Here is a 23,823-nt window from a genome sequence, read left to right as displayed (position 1 = left end):
TTTTCATGTGGCCCCCTAGGAATAACTGCCCACCCTTGCTATAGAGGCATTCCAGATGACAGCCTTTTATTCTGAGCTGGTGTAATTCATGTGCAAAATAAGAGGCCTGATGAGTAAAGGAAACAGACCAGGTTTTAAAACAGGGGTGGGCAATTCTTTTTCCCCAGGGACCAAAAGAGAAGCAGAAAATATTGTAGAGGGCCGGGCCAAAAGTTTGAAATCTACTCTGGTTATTAATTTTATATTCTACGTTAAAATAAGTAAATGGCATTGTTTACAGAAGCTGGTAAGAGTATCTGTTATGGTTAGATAATGAGAGTAAGGTGGTTTTACAAAAAAATATATTTATTCAGTAAAATTACGCAAAACAATGGTAAATGTGCAACATTTGTAACTCTTTTTCAGTCACATTAACACCACAATGCTTTTTGTTTTTAACTTTCTTAACTTTCTATTAAGGTACCAACCTGTCTTTTTCTGCCAATAATAATGTAACATAACTCACAACATTTTTGGGTAGAGGTTTGAGGTAGAGCTGTGTCTAGCTGATGGTTTGACTTCTTTTAGGGTTTGCATGTGAGTGAGAATTTTGTTTTTTAGTTGATTTGAAAGAAACTGCAACTTTCTAATGAGAGCCTTGACCAGGTTATGCATTTCATAAATAAAAAGGCCCTTGCCTTGCAATTTAGTGTTCAGTACATTCATCAGTGCTGTCACATCAACAGCAAATGCTAAATCTGCAATCCAGTTTAAATCTGAGAGCTGAGGAATGTTTTTGCCTTTAATCTCACTAAACTCTTGAATCTCTGCTTTTTGGTTCCAAAATCTTTTTAACACTTTGCCCAGGCTGAGCCATCTGACAGCTGTATGGTACATGATGTCACCATGTTCGTTATCATGCTCTTCTAAAAGTGCAACAAACTGCCTGTAACTCATTGCTCATGCCCTGATAAAATGAACTGTCTTAGTTACAACATCAACAACATTGTTAAGTTTTAATAGTGACTTGCACAACGCATGTTGATGAATAATACAATGAATAAATATAAATTTATGCTCTGCATCAAGTTCAATCACTTTACCTTGCATCCGTTTCAAAAGTCAAAAATTTTCCCTGCCAGATTCGGACAACCACTAGTAGTGATTCCTACCAGTCTGTCCCATTTCAGTTCAAGTTGCAAGTTCAGTTCCTTTCATTGATCTCGCTGCTGCCAGCTCGTCCGTAATCTTGAAATCCTGCGTTATTCCTCGGAGAAACACGAGTAACTGTGCTGTGTCACGGACATCACAACTCTCATCCAAAACCAAGGAGAAAAAGTCAAAACTTCCTATTCCACTTTTTAGCTGAAGTTGGAGATTCTCCGCGATGCCCTCCACCCTTCTGGTCACCGTTCACCTGGACAGCTGGACTTTCTCAAATGCTACTTTTTTTTCTGGACATATTAGCGCTGCAAAGTCCACAAACCACTTCTTGACAAACTCCCCCTACGAAAATGGCTTACAGTTTTTAGCGATTTTGTGAGATATCACAAAGCTGGTCTTGGTTGTTGCATCCCGGGCTCCGTGGAGCTTGGTAAAACTTGTTGTTTTCCTAGCTTCGCTAGGCTAGCAAATCTTCGGTTATTCGCGCTCTTTCAGCCTCAGTCAAATGTCTGTATTTTTCTCACCACAAACTAACCACACGGGTTTAAGCAATTTCCCTCTGAGATTAATAAAGTTCTTTGAATCTTTGAATCTTGAATCTACCCCCGACTTCATTAAATAAATATTTAGTGGTCCATATTTTCTTGAAACCACGGCCTTCAGCATCCATCTTTCTTTTTTTGGCATGTGCAAACATTTTAAAGGGTTACTATTACAATGACTTGTTGCTAATCACATGCATTTAGACTTGTTTCAGAATACCTGTACGTAACGATGCATGCAAACTGTAAACAGGTTTCAAAGTAAACGCACTGCTGTTTTAGTCAATGCATTATGCAAAATTTTAGGTTTTTAGGTTATATATTTTTTTATTCTAAGCAACCTTTCGCCAGTCAGAGTCGGGCCGCGGGCCGTACCTGGCCCGAGGGCCTTAAAATGCCTGGGTCTGTTTTAAGAGCAAAGAAATTAAGGAGACCAGACACGCAATTACTGTAATGATAATTAAGCAGTTCGTCTGGGGTGCATAAATTGTCTTTGTTGCAGAGGTAATCAAGTTCACTAGAAACAGCAAATACATTGATGTTCTTGGGAACATGAGGGAGATTTGTTTTGGATAAAGATTAAATTACTGTTGGAAACAAACTTGCAGTCAAAATATACCAAATCAACGGCAATGCAATTGAGGAGTTACATTAAAGTAGCATGTCAGATCAAGGATAATTCCTCTAGAGTAGGTAAAAATCCAAAACTATCAATGTACAGTAAGATGTGATGTTTCTTGTTGGATTTTTGTAGAAATTAAATTGTAAGGTAATTGACTGAAAAAATAGACATGCAGAGTACAGTTCATTACAGAGTATCACACGATCACCCTCTGCCGGGGATCAGGGAATGATGGATGTACACATACAAAACAGGGATCGTTTAGATAAGCTGAGAAAACTCAGTGGGTTGCTCAGTAAAACCAAAAATGGAAAATTTACCATAATTCACTAAAGCAGTGGCGTGGTCAGGTGGCACAAGTAACACACAATGTTTTTCACCTTTGACTTGATATGAACGCATATTTGTTGGCAGAGGGAGAGAAAGACTTGTAACTGAGTGCATCTGTGCAATCAGCAGAGAGCAAGCATGTGTATTTACATTTCTGCTGGGAAGTTACACTTGATTCATAAGCATATACTATAATGAAAAGTACTGTACTTACCAAGCCTTTTCAATCCTTCATTTTCCAAACACCACACAAAGAATGTCACATTGTTGTCAAAATCTGGAAAATTAAGGATATGCCCCAATAAATCCTCACATGGCTCATCCACCCCTTTGGCCCTTTGTAAGATTAAAAAAGAGATGAGAGTTTCTGAGGCTCTAAATTTTTTTAGAAAAGCTACGAACTAACATTACCAAAAAAGGGGCACCAGATACAACCCGGTGTATTTACCTGACTTTTCTCTTCTTTTTAATTCTATGGACGCATAGGCTAGGGGCTCTTTTGTCCCAGGTAGTGGAAGGTGAAGAGTGCCTGATGATATAAAGACCATTCCAATAATTGCGTCCATTTTTAGGTGTACATCAAGAAAAAAGAAACAACTAAGATTATTGCTGAAGCTACTACATTTATACTTTCTAACTATTAAAACTTGTAAGGATAGTGGTGAACCATCATATTCGAATAAGAAATGTAGTCAGAAAAAGACTTCCAAAACTACCAAATATTGTGCAGGTCCCCTTGTGTTGCCAAAAACAGCATTAATCATGGTATGGACTCATCAAGATTTTTTTTGTGTCGGTTATATCAAGCTTTTTTAAAAGATAAAGAAGGTAACCCTATCTGTGCAAATACATGTTTGCTTTGATTGGTTACCCTGTTTTTAAATGGTTGTATCTCCATGGGTTTCAGTTTGTGGACTTTACAGGTGATCCTCTGTCTCCATGTTACACATTGCTGCTGCTGATATAAAAAAAGTGGCATTGTTAAAACCTGTTTTAAGCTTTAAAATACTTTATTTAAGTGTAGGGTGTGTTGAGAAAGGTTATGGGAGTAAATTATATCATCATCAATATAAACAAAACAGCGTGTAGACGTGGAACAAGACTTTGTGGCATTCCCCAAAATGGAAACAGGCCCTTGGTGGTTAGGAAGGCATTTTTTCCCAGGTCTTTTTTAGACTGTAAATACAAGGTACTAATGAGTGGCATGGGTTATGCATTTGGAATAGTTTTGCTGTTAAGTCTTTTAAAATCCAAGCAGAAATGGTAAGAACCATCAAGTTTAGGGACAAGAACCACCAGGGACGACTATGACAACAGGATGGCTCAATGATGATGTCTACAAGCATTTAGTCTAGATGTTCCAATATGATTTTATTTTTTAGCGGAGACACCCTGTATGCCCTTGTCCCAAAAGGGGTCTTGTTCAAAAAGGGGTCTTATATAAAAACTATTTATAAAGTACTTTTAGCAATGGTCATTGCCCCAAAGCAGCTTTACAAAATAAAAAAGGAAATTTATTGAAGTGTGTATTTGTGAAAAAAAAGTTTATCTGTTTAAATAAACTTTTGATTGTCCCTGATGAGCAAGCCAAGAGCGTCGGCGACGGTGGCAAGGAAAAACTCCCTTAGATGGCAATAGGAAAGAAACCTTGAAAGGAACCAGACTCAACAGGGAACCCATCCTCATTTGGGTGATAACGGAAAATATATAGCATCATGTTAGGCAGCCGGAAGTTAACATGGAGCCCAGTTTAGCACAGGGATAATTCAGCAGGTGCAGAGGGCAGAGGGGGCTCTGGATCACTGGGAGCTCAGGAACAGCATGTGTAGATCCAAACCATCATGAAGCAGAATCCAGCTGGAGCTGGACTTTCTCTGGATGCCTTAGGATCCTCGCAGGGCTGGCCTTTGTCTATTGGAGCTGGCACAATCGACAGATTCCTCAGGATGGGTAAATAAATAAAGAACAGGGGGAAAGAATTAGAGTTTTTGCCATTCAGGATATTTAGATGTGTTTAGGTGTGCATTTATATGTGTTTTTAGACATCTCCTTAGGCTAAAGAGATGCATCTTGAATCTACTATTGGTAGACTGTGTCTGAGCCCTGAACACTGTCTAGAATGCTATTCCAAAGCTTAGGAGCTAAATATGACAATGCTCTACCCCCTATTGTAGATTTTGATATTCTGGGAACTCCCAGAAGTCCGGAGTTTTGTGATCTTAAGGAGCGTGGTGGATTGTAATTGATTAAAAACAATAGAATTTTACATATGTCTCTCGACAGTTGTTTTCCCCAGGACATGTGGGGCAATTTGGGAACTAATTTCTTTAGTTCTCCCCAAATGATTGCAATCAGTGATGGTTTTCTAGTTGCAGGAAATATGCATTGCTGGTTTGAGTCCCAGGAGGATAAAAGAGTGTCAGTAAATTTACACAGTAAGGGCTAGGGACCTATGAGGTGGCATGAATGTATGGTAAACATAGCCCTTATCCATTTTCAGGCCATACAGTTGGATTGCATGTCAAAATGAATTTCTCCATAAGAATTAATGGAAACTGGAAAGATGATTCGTTTCACAGCCTAAAATATTTATTTAAAAATAATTTTTACAAAATGTAAAGTAAAAATAGAATTAATCAACCTGTACTTTACCTTTGAAAACATTTCTAGTGTGTGTGTGTGTGTGTGTGTGTGTGTGAGTGTGTAAAGCTGAAGTAAGATGAGAGGAGGGGGGATTCCTATGTAGAGTGACTCCCACCCTCCTCCCTCCTTTCAAATAGAGCAGCCCTTCTCTCAAATAAGTAAGAAGGAAGTGTACTGTGTAGGACGCGCTTAAAAACACATTCTTGCGCACACAAACATACACACACACTATAAAGGAAACACAGCTCCATTGGGAAACTTCTTTAACAAGGAAACTTTTTAATGACATTTATGCGCGCACATAAACAGAAACACTGCTTTCTGACAGAGATCTTCAACAAGAAACCTCTCCTTTATGTGTGCGCACATGTGGATGTTGACTATACAAGTGACGCATGAGCACTGCGACTGAGACTCCCAGCTGATCCTTATGTTGAGAAAGGTGTCACAGATTTCAACTGGGAAAGCGTAGGCTACAGATGGAGCCACGTCAAATAGCCGCGACCATGTGAATGGCGTGCGAATGGCGTACGGCTGCCCTTTGGACGCCATAGTCCCCTCCTTTCCCTGCCAGAAAGGCGTGTCAAGATTTCACAGTAAACACGCCTATTCAAGCCCTATTTATTCATTTACCTGGTTCCACTACTAGATGGCGCTTTGTTCTCAAGAACACGTTAACACAAGCCAGCAATTTAGCTGCGCTGAGTTGCAATCACGTGATTTTAACAACCCACCCCCACCGAATTGACGCTACCAAACTGCACTACAGAGATGAAGATGGCGGCATAATAGACTATTCGCGGTAAGTGGTGTTTTATTTTATAAAATAGCACATGATAATATCTTGAAATGGATTCTGGTGAATTATTATATCCCAATGTATATTAAGAAAAATGCTGAATTGAAATACACTAACAAAAAAAAAATAAAAACTGCATACAGAACTGCAAAGAGAACAAGTGGTGCAGTATTATGTTTCTTTCTTTCTTTAAGTAGAACTGTATAGAAAATGTGACACTCGAACAGCAACTAAAGTGTTTGTGTGTAAGTGAAGATTTCTTTCTCAAGAAGCCACTCAAAGTGCGCACCTAGGGAGAGACAAAATGAAAAGGAACAAGTTATATAACTTTTTTTTTTTTTTGCTTTATTTCCTACAATACCTTTGAAACTCTCTCTCTCTCTCTTTCTTACTGTGCGTGTGTGTAATAAGACTTCAGGCTGTTGGAGTGCTCACCCGAGGCTTCACTGCAGTCATTGCCATCTGTGTGCCTCTATCGTTTTCCTCTCATCATCCTGACATCTCTGCCACCATCCACCCTCTTGCTTTCATCTTCCATGTCTTTTTTCCTCCTTCTTTTCCAACACAGGAACACTTAAATAACTCCCAGTGCTCCCAAGTCTTTAGTTATCAAGTAAACACATCTGTCCCTTAATGAACAGTGAGAGCAGTGGAGGAGTTTCCATGATGCGTTGAAAACAAGCAGCAATTAAACCGTATTAAGACATTAAATTGATTTGATAATTGAAAAATAAATAATGATTATAATAAGAATAATAAATGTACAAATATTAATTCTCTTTCTTTAAAGTCATGAATGTCTTTAATTTACTTCCAGAAGACATACTGTATGCACTCATACAGTATTTGCTGTTTAATGAAAAATTAATTAATGTAATGCATACAGTAAGTTGCTTAATTTAAAAATGCAATTAATACAGGTATCTGAACTCAAATACAAAATTATTATCTCATGCTCATTGACAAAATGATAAATAGACGATGGAGGCTTATTTACAAAAGAAAAATTATTTATTGGTAACTTTAAGGTCAATTTAGCATAACAGAGGTACTAATACAGTACAACAATATAGAATATGAATGGAAAACAAAGAGACATTTAAAATGCCTCATATTAAAATGCTCTTTCACACAAATATAGAACTGTACACACATACACACGCGCTACATATTTTCACACTCGCTTATTACTTAGGGTAAGAATGCTTTCATGGAGGATTGATAGGGATGATTATGAAATGCCACCTCTGGCTTCATCACGTTTCTGCATAGGATCCGACTGCCTCAGTAATTGCTTCAGTGTTATTTAGTTTGAATGTATGGAATGTAAGAGGGACTGTAGTGTGAAGTCTTTATAATAAAAGCCAAAGTGCAGGGACTGAGAGATTGGATCGTTCATTATAAATGCACTTTCGTTGAACAGAAAGAAACAAAGCCATCAGCACGCTCACATACATGCATGCATGGACAATATTGTATGTCGATCATACACACTTTCAGTCACACACTTGTGCAGGTTTAAAGCAGAACTTCATGCTTTTCCAAAAAAAAAAAAAAAAAGGAAAAATAAATAAATAAAATTAAAGTATCATTTGTTTTTTGTTACCTTGTGTTTTATCTCCTGGTACTATTCTTCCAAGCAGTTGAGACTGTAGGTGGAACCCTGACATAACCTTTTTTTCCCTCATGGTGTGAATGTCTTGGCAATAACATCTTTGTTTAACCAATGAATACAATGCCATACCCAGAGAGGCTGAGCAGTCACACAGTCAGCACATACAATGGTAGAAACATATGCTGGAAAAACAAGGCCATGTCTGTATTATATATTAACATATATCTCTCTTTAAAACAAACTGGGTCACAGCGTCTGTTAGTAATAATCTCGTGGAAATTTCCAGTCTCTGCATTTCACATCAGTTTACAAAAAAAAAGAGAGAAAAACTTAAGATTTATACACAGAATATAAAACATTCTGAATTTCCCCAATATTTGGATGATTTTCCTAAGACAAGTGATTTTATTCACATTTTCCCTCTTCTTATACAAAACTAGGCTTTGTAGAATTGTGTTGCAGCTCATCGAAACAACGATTTACTGATGGAGTTGCCTTAAGCAGTTACAGTTTCTCATTTGAGTCTGGGCTTTATGGAGGAGAATAGGGAGATGTGATAACCCATCTGGAAAAGTGCACTCTAAACCCCTAGTCATCTCAATGACTACTACTTCTTCCAGGTCTGGCCCAAACTACACCTTATTTGTTGAGGAAAGACAGTACGCTTGTAATGATTGCTTTTTGTCTATGGTCTAAGAAAGAGATGACTCCTCTATCTATGATCTTTGCAATTTCCCTGCCTCTGCAAGTTTCTGACTTTTTCGAGAAATCTGGGAAAAACAAGAGAAAAGGTCCATAATGATCCCCCAACTTTCTACACAAGCTGAAATAGAAATAGTTCCTTCACCCCCCATCTCTCAATTCTCTCATTATGTACCTTTCTCTTTCTACGCAAAAGAGAGAGAGAGAGAGAATGCCCATAATGATCTCTTTTCTTGGAAAAGGCCACGTCTCCCACCCAACGGCTTTGCCCGTCTTTCTTTGCATCTTATTCTTTAAAGATTCCTGTGGATAAGTGTTCATGATAACCACTTTATTTCTCCATAGGCTGGAGAAAAGATGGGGTCTCCAGCCATTATACATCTTTGTGTCTCTCTTTCTTTTTAAAGAGAGATCTCCTGGGCTACCATCCACTAACAATCTGGTTCATGTAGTCCTCAGTGGGTAGCCGAGCAGTGCCCTCTCCCCCTGCGCCCTCCTCCCTTGCCAGGCTGTGAAAAGATCCTCTATGTCGGAGCATCATTCTTTGCTCACGCCTCTCCAGCATATGCGTGTACTGGTATCGCTGAAGAAACAGGTCCTTTGCGTAGTCATAAAGTTGCATGTCAAGGTCATTGAGCTCCTCAATGTGTTTCACGATGCTTTCATCCAGGTCAACACCGGCAGCACGTGTACTGTTGTACTGTACGAAAGGCCTGATAAAGCGGAGACGGAAGGTGCGCTCAAACAAGTACTGTGTTTTGCGCTGAAACTCTGTGAGCCCGAAGAACGCCATGTCACGCAGGTTTTTCTTAGCTGACTCAAGTAGGAGACGGGCACGCTGCTTCTCGGGCAACGTGGAAGCGTTGTAGCAACCCACTAGGCTGAGATCAGCCAACATGCGCACCTGACGGTTGTTGGCCAGGTTGTATGGGCACTCCGTAAACTGTTGCAGGGTGCATCCTGACCAGTCTGCGCCATCATAACAGGTGGGAAGCTCCTCAGGTGTCGGTGTGCGACCATCACACATGTGCAAAGAAGTCTTCCATGTGGCGCCTCTTTGAACATGGCGCCACTCACTCAGATATCTTGATACTGGATCCCGAAGAAGTGTGATATAGTAGAACTTCCTGAAAAAAAGAAGAAAGAGTTCAGTGTCATCCATTTTTTTTAATGCTGCAGTAGCAATATCACAGCCTCCTTGATAAGACAATAGGGAAAAATAAAAACTCCAAAAATAGGACGCTATTAATAGCTTTTTATATCATTATCACTATCTGCCAACACCAGGTTAACATTTGACAAAAAAATAAAATTATTAAAAAAGAAGTAGGTGAAACAAATGTAAGAAGAGAAGCAACACCGTTTTTCAAAAGCTAAGTGATCCAGGCTATGACTGAACATGATTTATAAAAATAAAATCTCTAGTTGCTAGCACTATTTGGTCAAATATTGCAAACAGTATGATCTACTGTATAATGCTTCAAAAAATCATTCACAGCAGACCCATTTCCGCTCTAAATTTCAGAATATAATCTACATCGATTCCTATTATTACTACTTGTTTGGAAAACAAATGGGCCCAATAAAACCCACTACCAAGACCAGCCATTAGTGACCCACTGGATACTGTATTGGAAAAATTAGTGTCTGAGTGACTGCATAATACCCGTCAAGAGTTTTGGAGCAAACAACCTGGCCACAGCCTTTCAAACCAAATGTGAATGGACGTTAGGACAGCATTGATGAGAATGTTGAGTTGCAGTGTTAAACAATAAGGAAAAAATTATGTTAAAAGATTTTTAAGAAATTTGGCAGGTTCCTCTGATCATGCAAATCAAAGGAACAGAATTTGATGCAGCAGACAAGAGCCATCTTATTTGTTGGGAATGGTTCAGGCCAAGAGCGACAGTGTGAACATGTGGACTGCATTCGTGATGCACGTTATATCAACCTTGATAAGCCATTAAACAATCTTAGTACAACAAGGCATATCCGGAGAAGACTGCTGTCAAAATCTAACCTTCCATAGCCAAGGTTTATCCAGAATGATGTTTTATTAGAATGAACTTCTGATTTTGCCGAGACGGTTACTTAAAATGTACAACCAAAATGACAGAATGAATGTAAGTAAATTACTGCAATGTACGTAAATTACTAGCAATAACACACCAGATGGAATGCTGTTGTATTGAATATCAGCACAGTGGTAACAGGAGTAAAAGTAGCTCCAAATTCTGCCCAATACTATAAAAACCTCACCAAAAGATGAGGAGAATAAACCATGGAGGCCTGTAAATCTCATAAGTTTCCCTTTGTATTTTCAGTTATTTCATTTTAGAATATTGCCTATTTTTCTGGTTTACAAGGATGAATCCAAAGGAGCGTAGAATGGAACGATAGTGTGCCATGTAGGGTGAACGATACTGTACCTAGTTAACTAGACCAGACCTTAGAGATTTGACAAAGTGACAAAGTGTTAAGATGATATAACATTATCATATTTGCGTTTTTTTTTTTTTTTTTCTTTTTTGCTGAAAGTGCTTCTGTGACTGGTTCTCACCCATGCTGGTGAATGAGTTAGTGTAATTAACACTTGTTATAACTCTTGACACGGAGTGATGTATACAGTTAAACATCTCAGTACTGTTATGATTTATATCACCACTAATGGAATGCCTCTCGTCTAATAAAATTACTCGGTTGGAACTAACTGTTGTGTAATTTAAGTAAATCATTAGAATGTCTTCATGCTCCTAGCAAGGATAATAAATAACCACACTCTTTATAGCATAACCAAATCAAAGTGCAGCCATGGTAAGCACTATTTTCTGTATAATTAATTGTATTAGAAAAATTGTATCTAATTTAATCTATTTTAACGTTTATTTTAACATCTTACAAGAGCTAAATGGCACAGCAATCATGGAATCAGGCATAAATCAAAACCATAAATGTGCAGCCATGGTCCTCAGAGACCCTGGCAGCTTCATTTTGTCCATCACTTCTCTTCCTGACACCCTGACTGCACACTGAGAGCTACATCTTGAAACATCATCACAGGAGAGAAAAACTGCTGAAACATTCCTAAGACGAAGTGTAATCAGAGTTACCTGTTGTGAAGTAATGTTACTGTAGCAGGATGATTCTGACCTTGGTGACACATTCACATACACTCACTCATGCATAAAACACACTTGCCAGGGGGATGTGTCTACTCCCCAGGAACACAATAAACAAATAGTTCATTTGTTCAAAAAACAAACTGACATGTCTACTGAGCCATACCAAATTAAAAAGCAATCAAACATGATTTTTTTCCGCTTATAGAACAGTGTTTTCCCTGTTCTAATAAAAACGATAACTTTGATCTTATTTTGAACTTTTTAATCATATCCTGGTGACAATAATGGGATAATAGCTGCTCCATCTATCATATATTCTGCCTAAACTGTGTATGGTAACACTGGGCCTGAAGCCTAAACCTACTGCAGGCTACATGCACACACTTACAGTACACACCCAATTATACACTATGGAAGATTTGGACTGTGGGAGGATGTCGTTGTCCCTGCTGAAATCCCACCAATCGTTGGGTAGAACATGCTACTCCTTGCACAAAGACCAGGCAAGATTTAAACTCCTTGCACTAGAGGTGTGAGGCAACAAAGGTAACTCCTAAGCTACTGTACAACTAAGTTGAAAAAACTTTTATAATGTTAAATATATTAGCATTGCATATTCTTCCTTTTCAAAGCATTTTAACTTATAATTCTTTGAGACTAACAACAGAAAGCGGAAATTTGATAAGACCTAACACCACTCAACTTTTTCTTTCTTTGCAATCATCCAAAGTAAGCAGTCTATCGGAATCGACCCAGAACAGTTGTTGGACTAAATGGGGAAATCATGTCTGCTAGTAACATCAGTTCTGATACATTAAAAAATGTTTAACATTTATGTATTTGGTCTGAAAGAACCCTGCACATACTGTACCAATCAGCCACAATGTTAAAAGCAACTGCTTATTATTGTGTAGATTCAGATTTTCCTCCAAAAAAACAACAACAAAAAAAAAACAGCTGTGACCAGTTGAGATATGGACTCCATTTAATCTCTGGAGATAGGCTGTGGTATCTGGCACCAAGATGCTAGTTGTAAAGTGGGGTCTGCACAGAACAGACTTCAGCACTTCCAAGAGATGATCGGTTGAATTCAGATATGTGGATTTTTGAAGCCAAGTTAATACATACTATAGAACACACTGTTATTATGGAATACATTCCTTATGAGTGTGTGTACGAGCCTGCGTAGGTGCTAGCCTTTCTTCCACTCATGCATTAATGAGCCTTGGGTGCCCCCAACCCTGTTGCAGTTCACCGGTTGTCCTTTCTTGGACAATTGTTGGTACAGTAGGTACTTACCACTGTATATCAAGAACAAACCCACAAGACCCAGTCATCTAGCCATCACAATTTGGCCCATGTCCAAGTTGCTCAGATTCTTTAAGCCTGCTCATTTGTTTCTGCTTCCAACAATTTAACATTCACAACTGACTGTTCAGTTGCTACCTAATATACCTCACCCCTTAACATGTGAGGTACATTACCCTATTTACTAGCCTTTAAATCCTATTTAATAACGTATTAAACCCTAATTACCTCATTTCAATTGAATTATTTTGTGTGTTTACAAACAAAAAATGGCAATCATGCATTGAATGTTTTTCGAATGTTTTATGGAGGTAGGAGTGATTGTTAGAAGACCCCCAAGCCTTTTTTCATGTCCACCATGGTAGACAGAAGAAGTTAGTGTTTGCAAGACGACATACTTCCATCCCTTCCTTTTATCAACTCTACGAGACAGAGGTAGAGGAAATGCACTCTACTACACAGCAACCCCTTCATTTAATAGGGTACTCTCATGAATGGAGGAAAAATGAAAAAAAATGACAAGCAGCTATGCAGATCCTTGCTATAAACCAAAACTATACTCTGTTCATGATAGTATTTGATACCATTATGAACATTTTCTGAAACAGAAACAAGATTATATGATCAAAACAGCCATCACTGCAACTAATGAATCAAAATCTCAGCTCCTATTCTTTGCAAAAGTCACTGATTAGGCTTAAGCAGTTGAATGTCACTGCATGGTTGCTATTTAATGATGTAGAAGAATCACAGGTGGGACTGGCACACACAGCGGGTAGTGTCTTAGGCTGAGATACTCCTACATTTTACTCACAACGTGTACAATTTAGTACATTTTTGTCCTTATAATGTTCTACACTTTTACACTGTGCCAGTAGCGCAGTTTCATCACATAACTGCTTCAGTCTTGGGACAACAACCAGAACTTGGCCAGTTTCCACCACCATTAAAAAGTGAATAGTGCAAGAAGTTCTGAAGATATTTCATGATCATTTATAGGATATGCAATTACTGTTTATGACAGATTTAAACTCACGGTCAGAGGGCCAAGCATGACCCAGTGCCTTTAAAAAAAATTTATAAAAATGTAACCACACAGTTCCGTCTGTAGTATCGAATACTAAAACTTTTTGCAGCATTTAAAATTGATACTTGATCTAAAGGGCCACTGTACAGCACTGTGTACAGGCTCACATTTCACAAGGTTAAAACAGTGGGTAAATCAAAGCCTATCTGCCGGGTTTGACCAAGTGTGCTCTACATTTATAAAGATTCAGAAACTTGTCGGGTGTGTGATTCACAGATTCTCTCTGAATCAAAAAAATTAGCGAGGGAACAGACAAACATACTATGTTGCAAAAAGAAAAGATGATATACATAAAACTAAATACATGAATGTTTTTTTGGCAAAAGTAATATTGTGCGAGCTCTCCTTAAATATCTTTCTTAACATTTTATGTTTGAATATTTGAAAAATAGAAGAAAAAAAAAACGTCTAGCCTAGTTGATAAATGTAATCAAAATGCCTAAGAATAGCAATTATTTTCCATAGAAATGGCTTACTCTACTTTTGAAGTTAAACGTGTCAATCGATTAAATACATACTACATGTTACATTATACAATACCAAGTTCTGACAAGGTAATCTAACTGAGCGAGAGACATTTCATTTGTGGAGTTATGATATAGAGGATGACAGCGCTGGGACGTTTACTTATATGTACCGCTTCATTTCACCAACATTCTCTGAATCTTTAATTGCACTGTTGGTCACGAGCATGGATGAAAGTACAGTAGGTCACTACGGTCCGCAGTCCTGGAAAGATAAAAGATCAGCTGCCCACATTTAATACCTATCACTGAAGCAGTTTCAGCAAACCTCATCCCCTCAGTAATTGCTTCTAAGTCATTCCATATTGCCTCTGAACTGTGTTTTGTTCATCCGTAATGCAAGCTACAAACATGAGCAACATAAGGAACAAAGGATTGTGCAGCCTAGTTCACTAGCTTACCATTTAACACTAACTGGGATTCAACATTGAAATCCCAAAAGTTAGCCGAGATTCCACAGTGGAATAAATGGAAATACACTATATGGACAAAAGTGTTTTGGAGTTTTAACCCTAACGCTTGTGAGAGATTTTGCTTAATTATGGCTTATACTATTAATACAATTATAGTGTATGCATTGCTAGGATTTTGAATAGTAAAATGAATTCCTAAACTTGTGACAAACTTAACTACTTAATTAATTGCAATTCTTGTTCCTAGAAGATTCAAATAGAGAGAATCAACAGAACTTTATTAATCCCAGAGGGAAATTGCTAAATCCACCAATTATTTCTGCACCTTTCTTTTGTAGCTCCCTCAATCTGAAATTTAAACATGATACTGCTTTTTTCTTATCCATCCATCCATCCATCCATCCATCTGATGTTTGTAGATATATCACAGTGGGAACAGAAACAGCACTTTGTTGACGGTAATCCCTAGGATGGCACTTGAAGTACTCAGAGCAAGCACATGGGGGCAGAGTACACACACATTAACTGCTTTGTACAGATGAGTGAAGATAAGCAGCACATGAGCAACAGAAGTAACAGCTGACTATGTTTAGCATGTTAATTGCATATTTGTTCACCATACCCGGACAATTTACATAATCTGGGTGCGAATTAGTAGAGATAGTTGGAAAATGAAAGAAAGAGATTAAAAAAGGTAAACTCTAGGTGCATGAGAGGAGGAAGACAGAGAATGTGAGAGGATGTCGGGCTCTAAATAACAACTTTAACAATAGGTATAGTGAAATAAAAAAAACTAAGAGGAGGAAGTGAGGAAACCAAGAGCAACAATCCACTGCTGTCATAGCAGACCCGAGTTGCGGAAAAATAATCTGACACAGAGAATGCCACCTCATTATATTACAGGATTTCTCTGTACACACACAGTGATAGAGAATCACACACAGGCGATGAGAACCCTGTTTTACATTCTCATACAGTTTTGTACATTTTCAAGTCTATTCTATATGTTCTCAATAGCCCTTTTTCTTTAATGCCTCCTCCCTTCTAAAACCCATCCATCTCTTTATCAGCCTGAATAACCTCACTACACTTAGGGACAGTGCCCGGAGCCCATAATGATTAGCAGCGGAGTGGTCACGGTCAGAAAACAGTCGAGCTGGTTTTTTAATAATGCCGCTTCCTGTTTTAGGTGATTAAATTTACACACACGCCCCAGCAGATTAGGAGATCCTGTTCTATCTAATAAAAAGATAATGGCTGACCGGCCTACTCTCTAAAGTGCGGATCAATACTAATAACACATGGCTGTTGGGCTAATTAACAAAGTAAACCTAGATCTTGGCCCTGAAGTCATCCGCATAGAGACAGACACCAGACTCAGATAGTGAGCATGGAGCGTCTCAGTCAATCAATCAGTCAAGAAGACAAAAAAAAAAAAAAGAACAGATTAATCTAATTAAATTATTAAATATAATTTTATTTATTAGTAAAATAAAAAAAAAAAGACAAAAAAAAAAAAACCCCACAAAAATACTGACCTCACCTATTATTTCAGAAAATATGATTTGGTCAAAATAACAAGCACAAAGCAAGCTTATACATGCAATGATGGCTCAATTATGACTGTGTGTTTGCTTGGAAGGTTAATGACTAGAAATCTTTAAAAGCCTATAGCCCGAAATTCACCAATTTTTTTTTGGCCCATAATGGAAAATTTTACAATTTGAACACATTTTTTTTTTTTTGCACTACAACAAAATTTAAGGAGCATTTTCAGCATAATTGCACACATTCTTCATGAGGAAGGGAACTGCTTGAATTTTAACAAGTCACCCAGACTGAGCTGTAGAGAAGCAGCTGTAGAGATTTCTGATTTTGCTCCTCAGCTTGGTCATGTACATTCTGAAAATGGGACAAAGGTTCGAATAAAATGGAATAAAAAACAAAGATGCACCTACAAATATATATATATGAACACACACACACACACATCATGCATCTTTATTTGTCTACACATTTATGCTTCCCAAAATTTCAGCATAAATTTCCTTACGCTGGGTTTAAATTTAAGAAGTGGAGCACTGGTACATTATTCATGTGAAGGAAAAAAGAAACTGAGCCAGCTGCCACAGGGTTCCCTCAGCCTTCTCCTGCATCCTGGCCCCGCAATCCCACTGCCAAACAGCCTTTGAACATCCCGAATCATATTTGCGAGCACACAAAGAATAAGGTGCCGCTTGCTCCTCTGCACAGCGCTGAACAAAAAGACTCCATCTTTCACCCCCAACTCTCTCCTGCTCAGGGCTGCTGAATATGTGTGTGATGCTGAGAAAACCTTGAACGTCTTCCACAGCTCCACTCCCGGTTTCGAGTAGAGACAAGACTGAGAGCCTTTTTGTCTGTACAACCAAGAAAGGCCATGTGGAAAGAATTTGTAAACTATTTAGTTTAAAAATACATTTTCACCAAACTGTATTTTTATGAGGAAGTTCTGGATGCAGTTGCTGGTATGGCTGCAACAAACAACTTAACAACTGCTTGGACTGGGAGTGTGATCTTTTAAAAAGATTATACACGGCCTCCTTCCCTGCATGGCCTATGCACTGTGGACCAGATGAGTTGTATACAGCGGGACCTCAGCATACAAACGCCCCATCTCACAAATGTTCACCTTAAGAACTGAAATTTAGCAAGCAATCAAGTTTTTCAGGTTTTTGCATTTTGTGCAAGATTTAGTGAAACATGTCACCATGTGTCCCAAGAATTTAGTAAGAATGTGATTAAGATGAAAAAGGAGGCACTTTCAGTTTTGTTTTTAAAGTAGCTGATGCCAAGAGGAATCATAAATTAAAGGTTAAGTGAGAATTAATGTAGGCGGCACGATGGTGTAGTGGTTAGCACTGTCGCCTTGCACCTCCAGGTTCGATTCCCGTCTCTGTGTGCATGGAGTTTGCATGTTCTCCCTGTGCTTGGTGGGTTTTCATTTCTAAGTACTCCGGTTTCCTCCCACAGTACCGAGATTAGGTTAATTGGCGTTCCAAAATTGCCCGTAGAGTGTGTGAGTGTGTGCCCTGTGATGGATTGGCACCCTGTTCAGGGTGTACCCCGCCCCGTCTCTTGGTACTGTATAGGCTCCAGGGTCCCTGCGACCCTGAATACAGGATAAAGCGGTATAGACGATGAGTGAGTGAGATTTAATGTCTATTTATTTAATATTTTACCTAATTTACACATCTTTTCTACATGTTTTAATTGGTTTTATACGCAAAACTATAAATCATGGTGTTGTAAATTGGTAATATTTTGGGTAGCTCGAACAGATCACATTATTTATCATTTAAAAATGTTTTGCAATATAAATTTTAATATATCATATTATTGTATAATATATATACAGTACAGTGTATACTCTTTTAAGGTAAGCTCACCTGACTAGCCCTTGATAGATCACACAGACAGCGTCCTAACATTTCAATCATAGTAATTTCCATCATTTAAATAATTACTAAACATGTAAATAGATGTCTGTTAGATCGACTCTGGGCATTTTGTGTCAAAGTGCCAACAGTCTTATTTTCCTACATGTGTCCCTGCCTGCTATATTGTTCAAGCAACGACAATACGGAATAACGATTTCATTTACACTTTTAATGACATGCAAGAACAAGAACGTCTTTAAGATGTTACACTGAGCTCACTACGTAGGTGAGATTTAGCCCTAATGACATTATTCACATTAAGAAACAAAAGAAATATTCACTCACTATCTAAGGCTGCCTCCTCCATATCTTAATATTCTGGTTTAATGTGTGTAGTGCATGCTCTAATGAAAGTAAAAGTTAATGATAGTGGGAACGGCTGCCAGATCTTTAAATTTATCCTTAAAAGTAAGCCATGCCGCTGAGGTCAGAGGTAATTAACACTCTAATGACACGACAGTCGATCCGTGTGCTCTCTGGCACTGCTGGCTGGATTCATTTACAGCACTGGATGTGGCCTTTAACAAAGGAGTAGAGCTTATTTCCAAGGAACACCATGGAAAGTGGGGGGAAAAAAAGCAAAGGACAGAAGTTCACTTATGCCAACAACACCAACAAAGATGCCAGAAATGTTTCATCTATTGGGAAAGATTAAAGCTGTGCCTCTTCCTGACACCAGAAGAGAGCTGGATATACATTTGTCTTAAAAGGTAAAGAGCAGATGGAACAAAGAAAATGATGTGTGTTCAGAATGAGAGCCAGCCAAAAGTGAAAAAGAAATAGAAAGAAAGGCATGAAATGCGATGAGGGGCTTGCTGACCGAAACACATGGTGAGATAAAGGCAGGCTTGATCCATTCTGCTATTTGACTTTGGCTCTGCAATTCGTTCCAATAAATCACAGCTCCTTAGAAGTGTTTTCAGGATAAGGGGTTTCCAACTCTCTGTACAAGATGGAGCACACACTACACAGGTGAGAGCGCAGGGCCACACGCACACACACAGAGTGACCCAAAGAGGACAGCTCATTATCCCAGGATTGCCCTCTTCCCCTTTGTCCTTTCCTGGTTCTCACCATGTCCTTGCCTTACTTCCTTGTCTCTCCCTAGTTCTGCTAAATCCACATTGCAATAGCAAATCCCACCAGAAGATTACCAAATTTAGTTTAATTTGGGTAATGCAATAACATTTTCAATCAAGTGGTGCAACTTCTGGTGAACAAGCAGGTTATTGTCTATGCAGAGTTTCACCTGTTAATAATTAATAATAATAATAATAATAAAAAAAGAAAGACATGAGATTACCGGAGAGTATCAAAACAACATCTATGCATTATAAATGTCTGGTCTCTGCAGAAATGAAACAAAAGGAGGAGTGTGATCACTGTTATATAAATCCACCTGTTATCTGCACCCACATTTGTAAACAAACAGGAAGGCAGAAGTTTTGGGAGTTCATTTTTGTAAGTAGCATGTGCGCAAAAATAAAAGCAAGCGAAATTAATTATGCATCCACTATCTGATTGTCGGAAGGTTTTGAATTGTTATCTCTGAGTGAAATCGCAGAATTGCATTTCTATTCGTCATTGTTTCTACAGTAACAGTTAATGCCGGGATTCGTGTGGTGGACACTACAGTAGATAAAGGGATCCATTGCTGATATGGTGAATATTTGTGGAAGAGGCATTTCTTTAAGGAGTCTCAAGTGTCAGCACTTTGTGACAGCAAGAGGTAAATGTCCAAGTGGACATTTTCCACCATTGAAAAATATTTAGGATAGACGGATTTCAGTTTTTTTGGCATGTTATTAAGGATGGGAACCACCAGGAACCACCAGATAGGAATATCATCACGATACCTAGGCGCTGATTTCATTTGTATCACGATTCTATAAGGATCACGGTTTTGTAAATATCCAAATTCAATATTATTGAATATTATAGAATAATATATCTATATTTTATGGTCTTCTTAAGAGAGAGAAAGAAACAAGTGAGAGACTGGCTGCTTATAGCTTCTATAATGACAACAGGATCTAACTTGTATTAAATAATAAATATTGCTATGGTACCTACATTACATTTACCTGTAATTTATTATTTTTCGTACAGTGTCAAGTTTATTACTTACATATCACATGGCAAGTAAATGAATACTTAAGGAACCTATTTAGACAGAAGGGTGCCATGCTTAATTTACCCAGGTGTTCTGCATCTGTGGCAGTGATAAATAAATTGAGCAAGAAACCTCCAGGCAGAGTGTGTCATTTTTGTGGTGGCAGATGTACCACTACAGAGTAGGTGCTAAACTAGAAATTCCACTGGAATTCTGCACACTCCCCGGAGCTCTGCGAAGTGGAAAAATCTCAACTAATCAAATCAGGTGAACAGAATCGTACACAAGCACTGCTTAGTTTCTTCTGTGCTGCATATTCTGGGTCGAGGACAAGTGCATTAGTGGATTCAAGGTTTTTAACATCGTCTATAAGCGCTTGGCTGACGACCCCATATCCCCATATCCTCTTTCCTTCTTTATCTAGTAGCTTATTCTCAATCTGCTCAAAGTATCACGGCATGCTATGAGCATGAGATAAAATGTTCGTACTAAAAAGCCGGAGAATTATCTGGCGCTCTTGCTTAACAAGGTGGATGTTTAGTGTCTGCTGCTCACAGTAAGGAGTGTGCAAGTTATAAATAAAAAGTAAATAAAAAAATGGAAAAAGCACCTTACTGACTTTTTAGAGGAGTACCCTACTGTATGTCTAGCTCTAATTGCGAACCAAGCAATGCATTTCAGGTTACTGGAAGGAGAAAAAAATCCTGAATCAGAGAAGTAAGAATATTAGTGTCTATGGCCATTAGTTTAAGGAAGCAAAATTAAATATTAATAATAATAATTAATACAAATATTTTTTAATAATTAATAAAACGTGCGCATAGATGAGCGAATTTCCAAAAATCTGATCCTCAGTTGTGGCTCCTTACAATGTACCCTTACAGGGCTGAGAACAAAAAAAAAAAAAAACATGCTAAATTGACAAAAACAAGATGTTTAAAAAAAAAGGGAAAATAATACATTTTTCCTCCCCAAAATGAAATTCAATTTCCATCCCATTTTGTTTTACTCCATGGTCCTACTCAAAAATTGGTAATGGGAACAGCTAGTGTAAAACAAAACAAATTACTGAAAATGCTTTTTTTTTTTTAAACAGCCTTAAACTAATTAACTACATGTTTTCAAAGATAACCCTTTAAGACCTGCGATAGAAGAATGCCACCAAAGAGCATCTTTTTCCCCATGCTTTAACGTGAGTTTCTGGAGCATTTTCATATACCATACTTAAATACAATGCTTACACCATCATCAAATTTGCAGACTACACCACCATCATCATCGAGTCGGCATACAGAGGTGAGAGCCCTGACATCATGGTGCCGTGACAACAACCTGCTGCTCGGATCGGCATGGACCCCAGAATACTCACAAACTTCTAGCGATGTACCATCGAGAGTATTCTGTCTGGCTGTATCACCACCTGGTATAGCAGCTGTAATGCTTTAGATCGCAAAGCTCTGCAGAGGGTGGTGAGATCAGCACAGCGCATCACCAGGACTGAATTGCCAGCCATGCAGAGCCTCTACAGATCCCTATAGTAGGAGGACGCAGTGGATCCTCTCTGACCCCAGCCACCCTGGCCACAGACTTTTCACGCTCCAGCCGTCGGGCAGGCGGTACAGAAGCATCAAGACCCGCACCAGCAGATACAGAGACAGGTTCTATCCACAAGCCATCAGGCTTCTGAACTGCTGACATTCTGCACACACCAATACTGTATACACTCACCACAACTACTGGCCTCTTAACAATGTCACTTTAAATCCATATTCAAAATACTTTATTGCCCTTTGCACTCTTACATGTAAATACTAAATTATCTTAAAGCTTACTTGCACATACAGATACCTTTGCAATAATATATATACATACATTTATTTATTTTTTAATTTTTTTTTTTAGTAGTACCTTTCCCCCCCCTTTTTTCTCTCTCCTCTTCCTAGATTTTTATATTTATATGTTTATGTAAAGGTAACACGGGTCTAAGAATTAATTTTTTAAACAGTGTGGGAACTACAAACAGAATTCGTCATCAGCCTCAGCGAATATTACTGTCAAAGCCTTTTTTTTTTTATTCTATACACTGTCGTTTAGATATGCGAGGTTGCATTTATGCGTGTGCTTTCATAAAAGTAAGTGTGTGTGAGAGACAAAAGAACCGAGAGAGTGAGCAAGACTACAATAAAAAAAGAGAAAATAATAAAAAGAAATGAACTAGTAGCACCAAAAGAAACATAGCACTGAATAAAGCAGTCAAATGTCACATGCTGGTGACATCACCAGACGCAACACACGCGGCAGACACACACAACATGTATACCTATGGCATGCACCATGTTGACATATACAGTACAGTGTGCATTCCTTGAATCTACAGAATGTGTGTGAAAGGCTGCAGAATCTGCTGACATACATTGGGGAGGGAAAATTTAATGCCATTTGCGCGCATGCATTGCAAAGAGAAACAATGTCATGGGGGCACGTTGGAGGTTTGGCTATAATTCTGTTGGCACATAAACAATCCCGTCGGTTTTGAAGGGTTAAGCCACATTAGTTGCTTTTCCAGACCTTTCGTAAGAATTTTTTATCACAAGTTCTAAGTTAAATACCCCTGGATTAGAGGTTTGAGAATGCTTTATAGTACTTTCACCATCATTTGGAAATTCTTACATTTTTCCTTTGTCTGTGTCCAATGCTGTTAGACCCAGACAACAATCACCAAAAGCCGCTATTTCACTGTGGAAGGTAAAAGGAGGAAATGTAAACCTCATGAACACAAAAATGTTTCTTCGGACCCATTTGCGATGGTAAGATAAAATTTTGTAAAGACTGCAAGCTTCTTATAATCCATAACGCTGTGGTGCTTTTTATAGAGCAAAGAGAGACAATCGTTCAAGCGCAAGGATCAGGCAGATCAGACTGCAGGAGGAGGTTGGAGTCTGTTTTAATAAAGACAGCACATGTTGTGTCCTCACGGAGACAGGCATGACTCCTTCATGCTTATTAATGAGCGACTTCTCCCAGGTGATCAGGGTGCAGAGAGAAGCCTGCTGAAACGCTCAGGCAGGAATAATAACACCCTTCATAAATCCACAAGATAATAAGATCCTCTCCCCCGAGACGAGCATTTGCGACCTCCGACCTCGGCAGATTTCTTCATCATGGACGGGCCACAGGGGCGCATAGCGGAGACCTAGACAATTCCGTCTCTCCTCGAATTACTTCAGAGACTTTCTGAACGACAGAGTATGCACACTGGCCAGTCGGTTAGGATTTAATTATTTATTCATTCAACAATCCAGGAGAATTTTATGTCGGCTTTTAAGTATTTTGTATGCAGAATATAATAAAAAGGAAAACAATAAGAAAGAGAAAAGAACA

At 38.5% G+C, this 23,823-nt stretch overlaps 1 protein-coding gene across 1 annotated transcript in view; it reads right to left on the bottom strand.

Annotated features, from left to right (window-relative positions):
- Positions 1-7,078: 7,078 nt before the first annotated feature.
- Positions 7,079-23,823, bottom strand: part of hs6st1b (heparan sulfate 6-O-sulfotransferase 1b) — a 76,439-nt gene continuing 59,694 nt past the window's right edge. The window contains exon 2 of the mRNA XM_053487881.1: positions 7,079-9,523. Within this exon, the coding sequence (XP_053343856.1) occupies positions 8,818-9,523 (706 nt within the window). The 3' untranslated portion in view covers positions 7,079-8,817. The remainder of the gene's footprint in view (positions 9,524-23,823) is intronic.

Source organism: Clarias gariepinus, chromosome 26, assembly GCF_024256425.1.
Source record: "Clarias gariepinus isolate MV-2021 ecotype Netherlands chromosome 26, CGAR_prim_01v2, whole genome shotgun sequence".
NCBI lineage: Eukaryota > Metazoa > Chordata > Actinopteri > Siluriformes > Clariidae > Clarias > Clarias gariepinus.
Note: the sequence above shows the minus strand (reverse complement) of the source record. Positions and strands in the feature narration are given on the sequence as shown.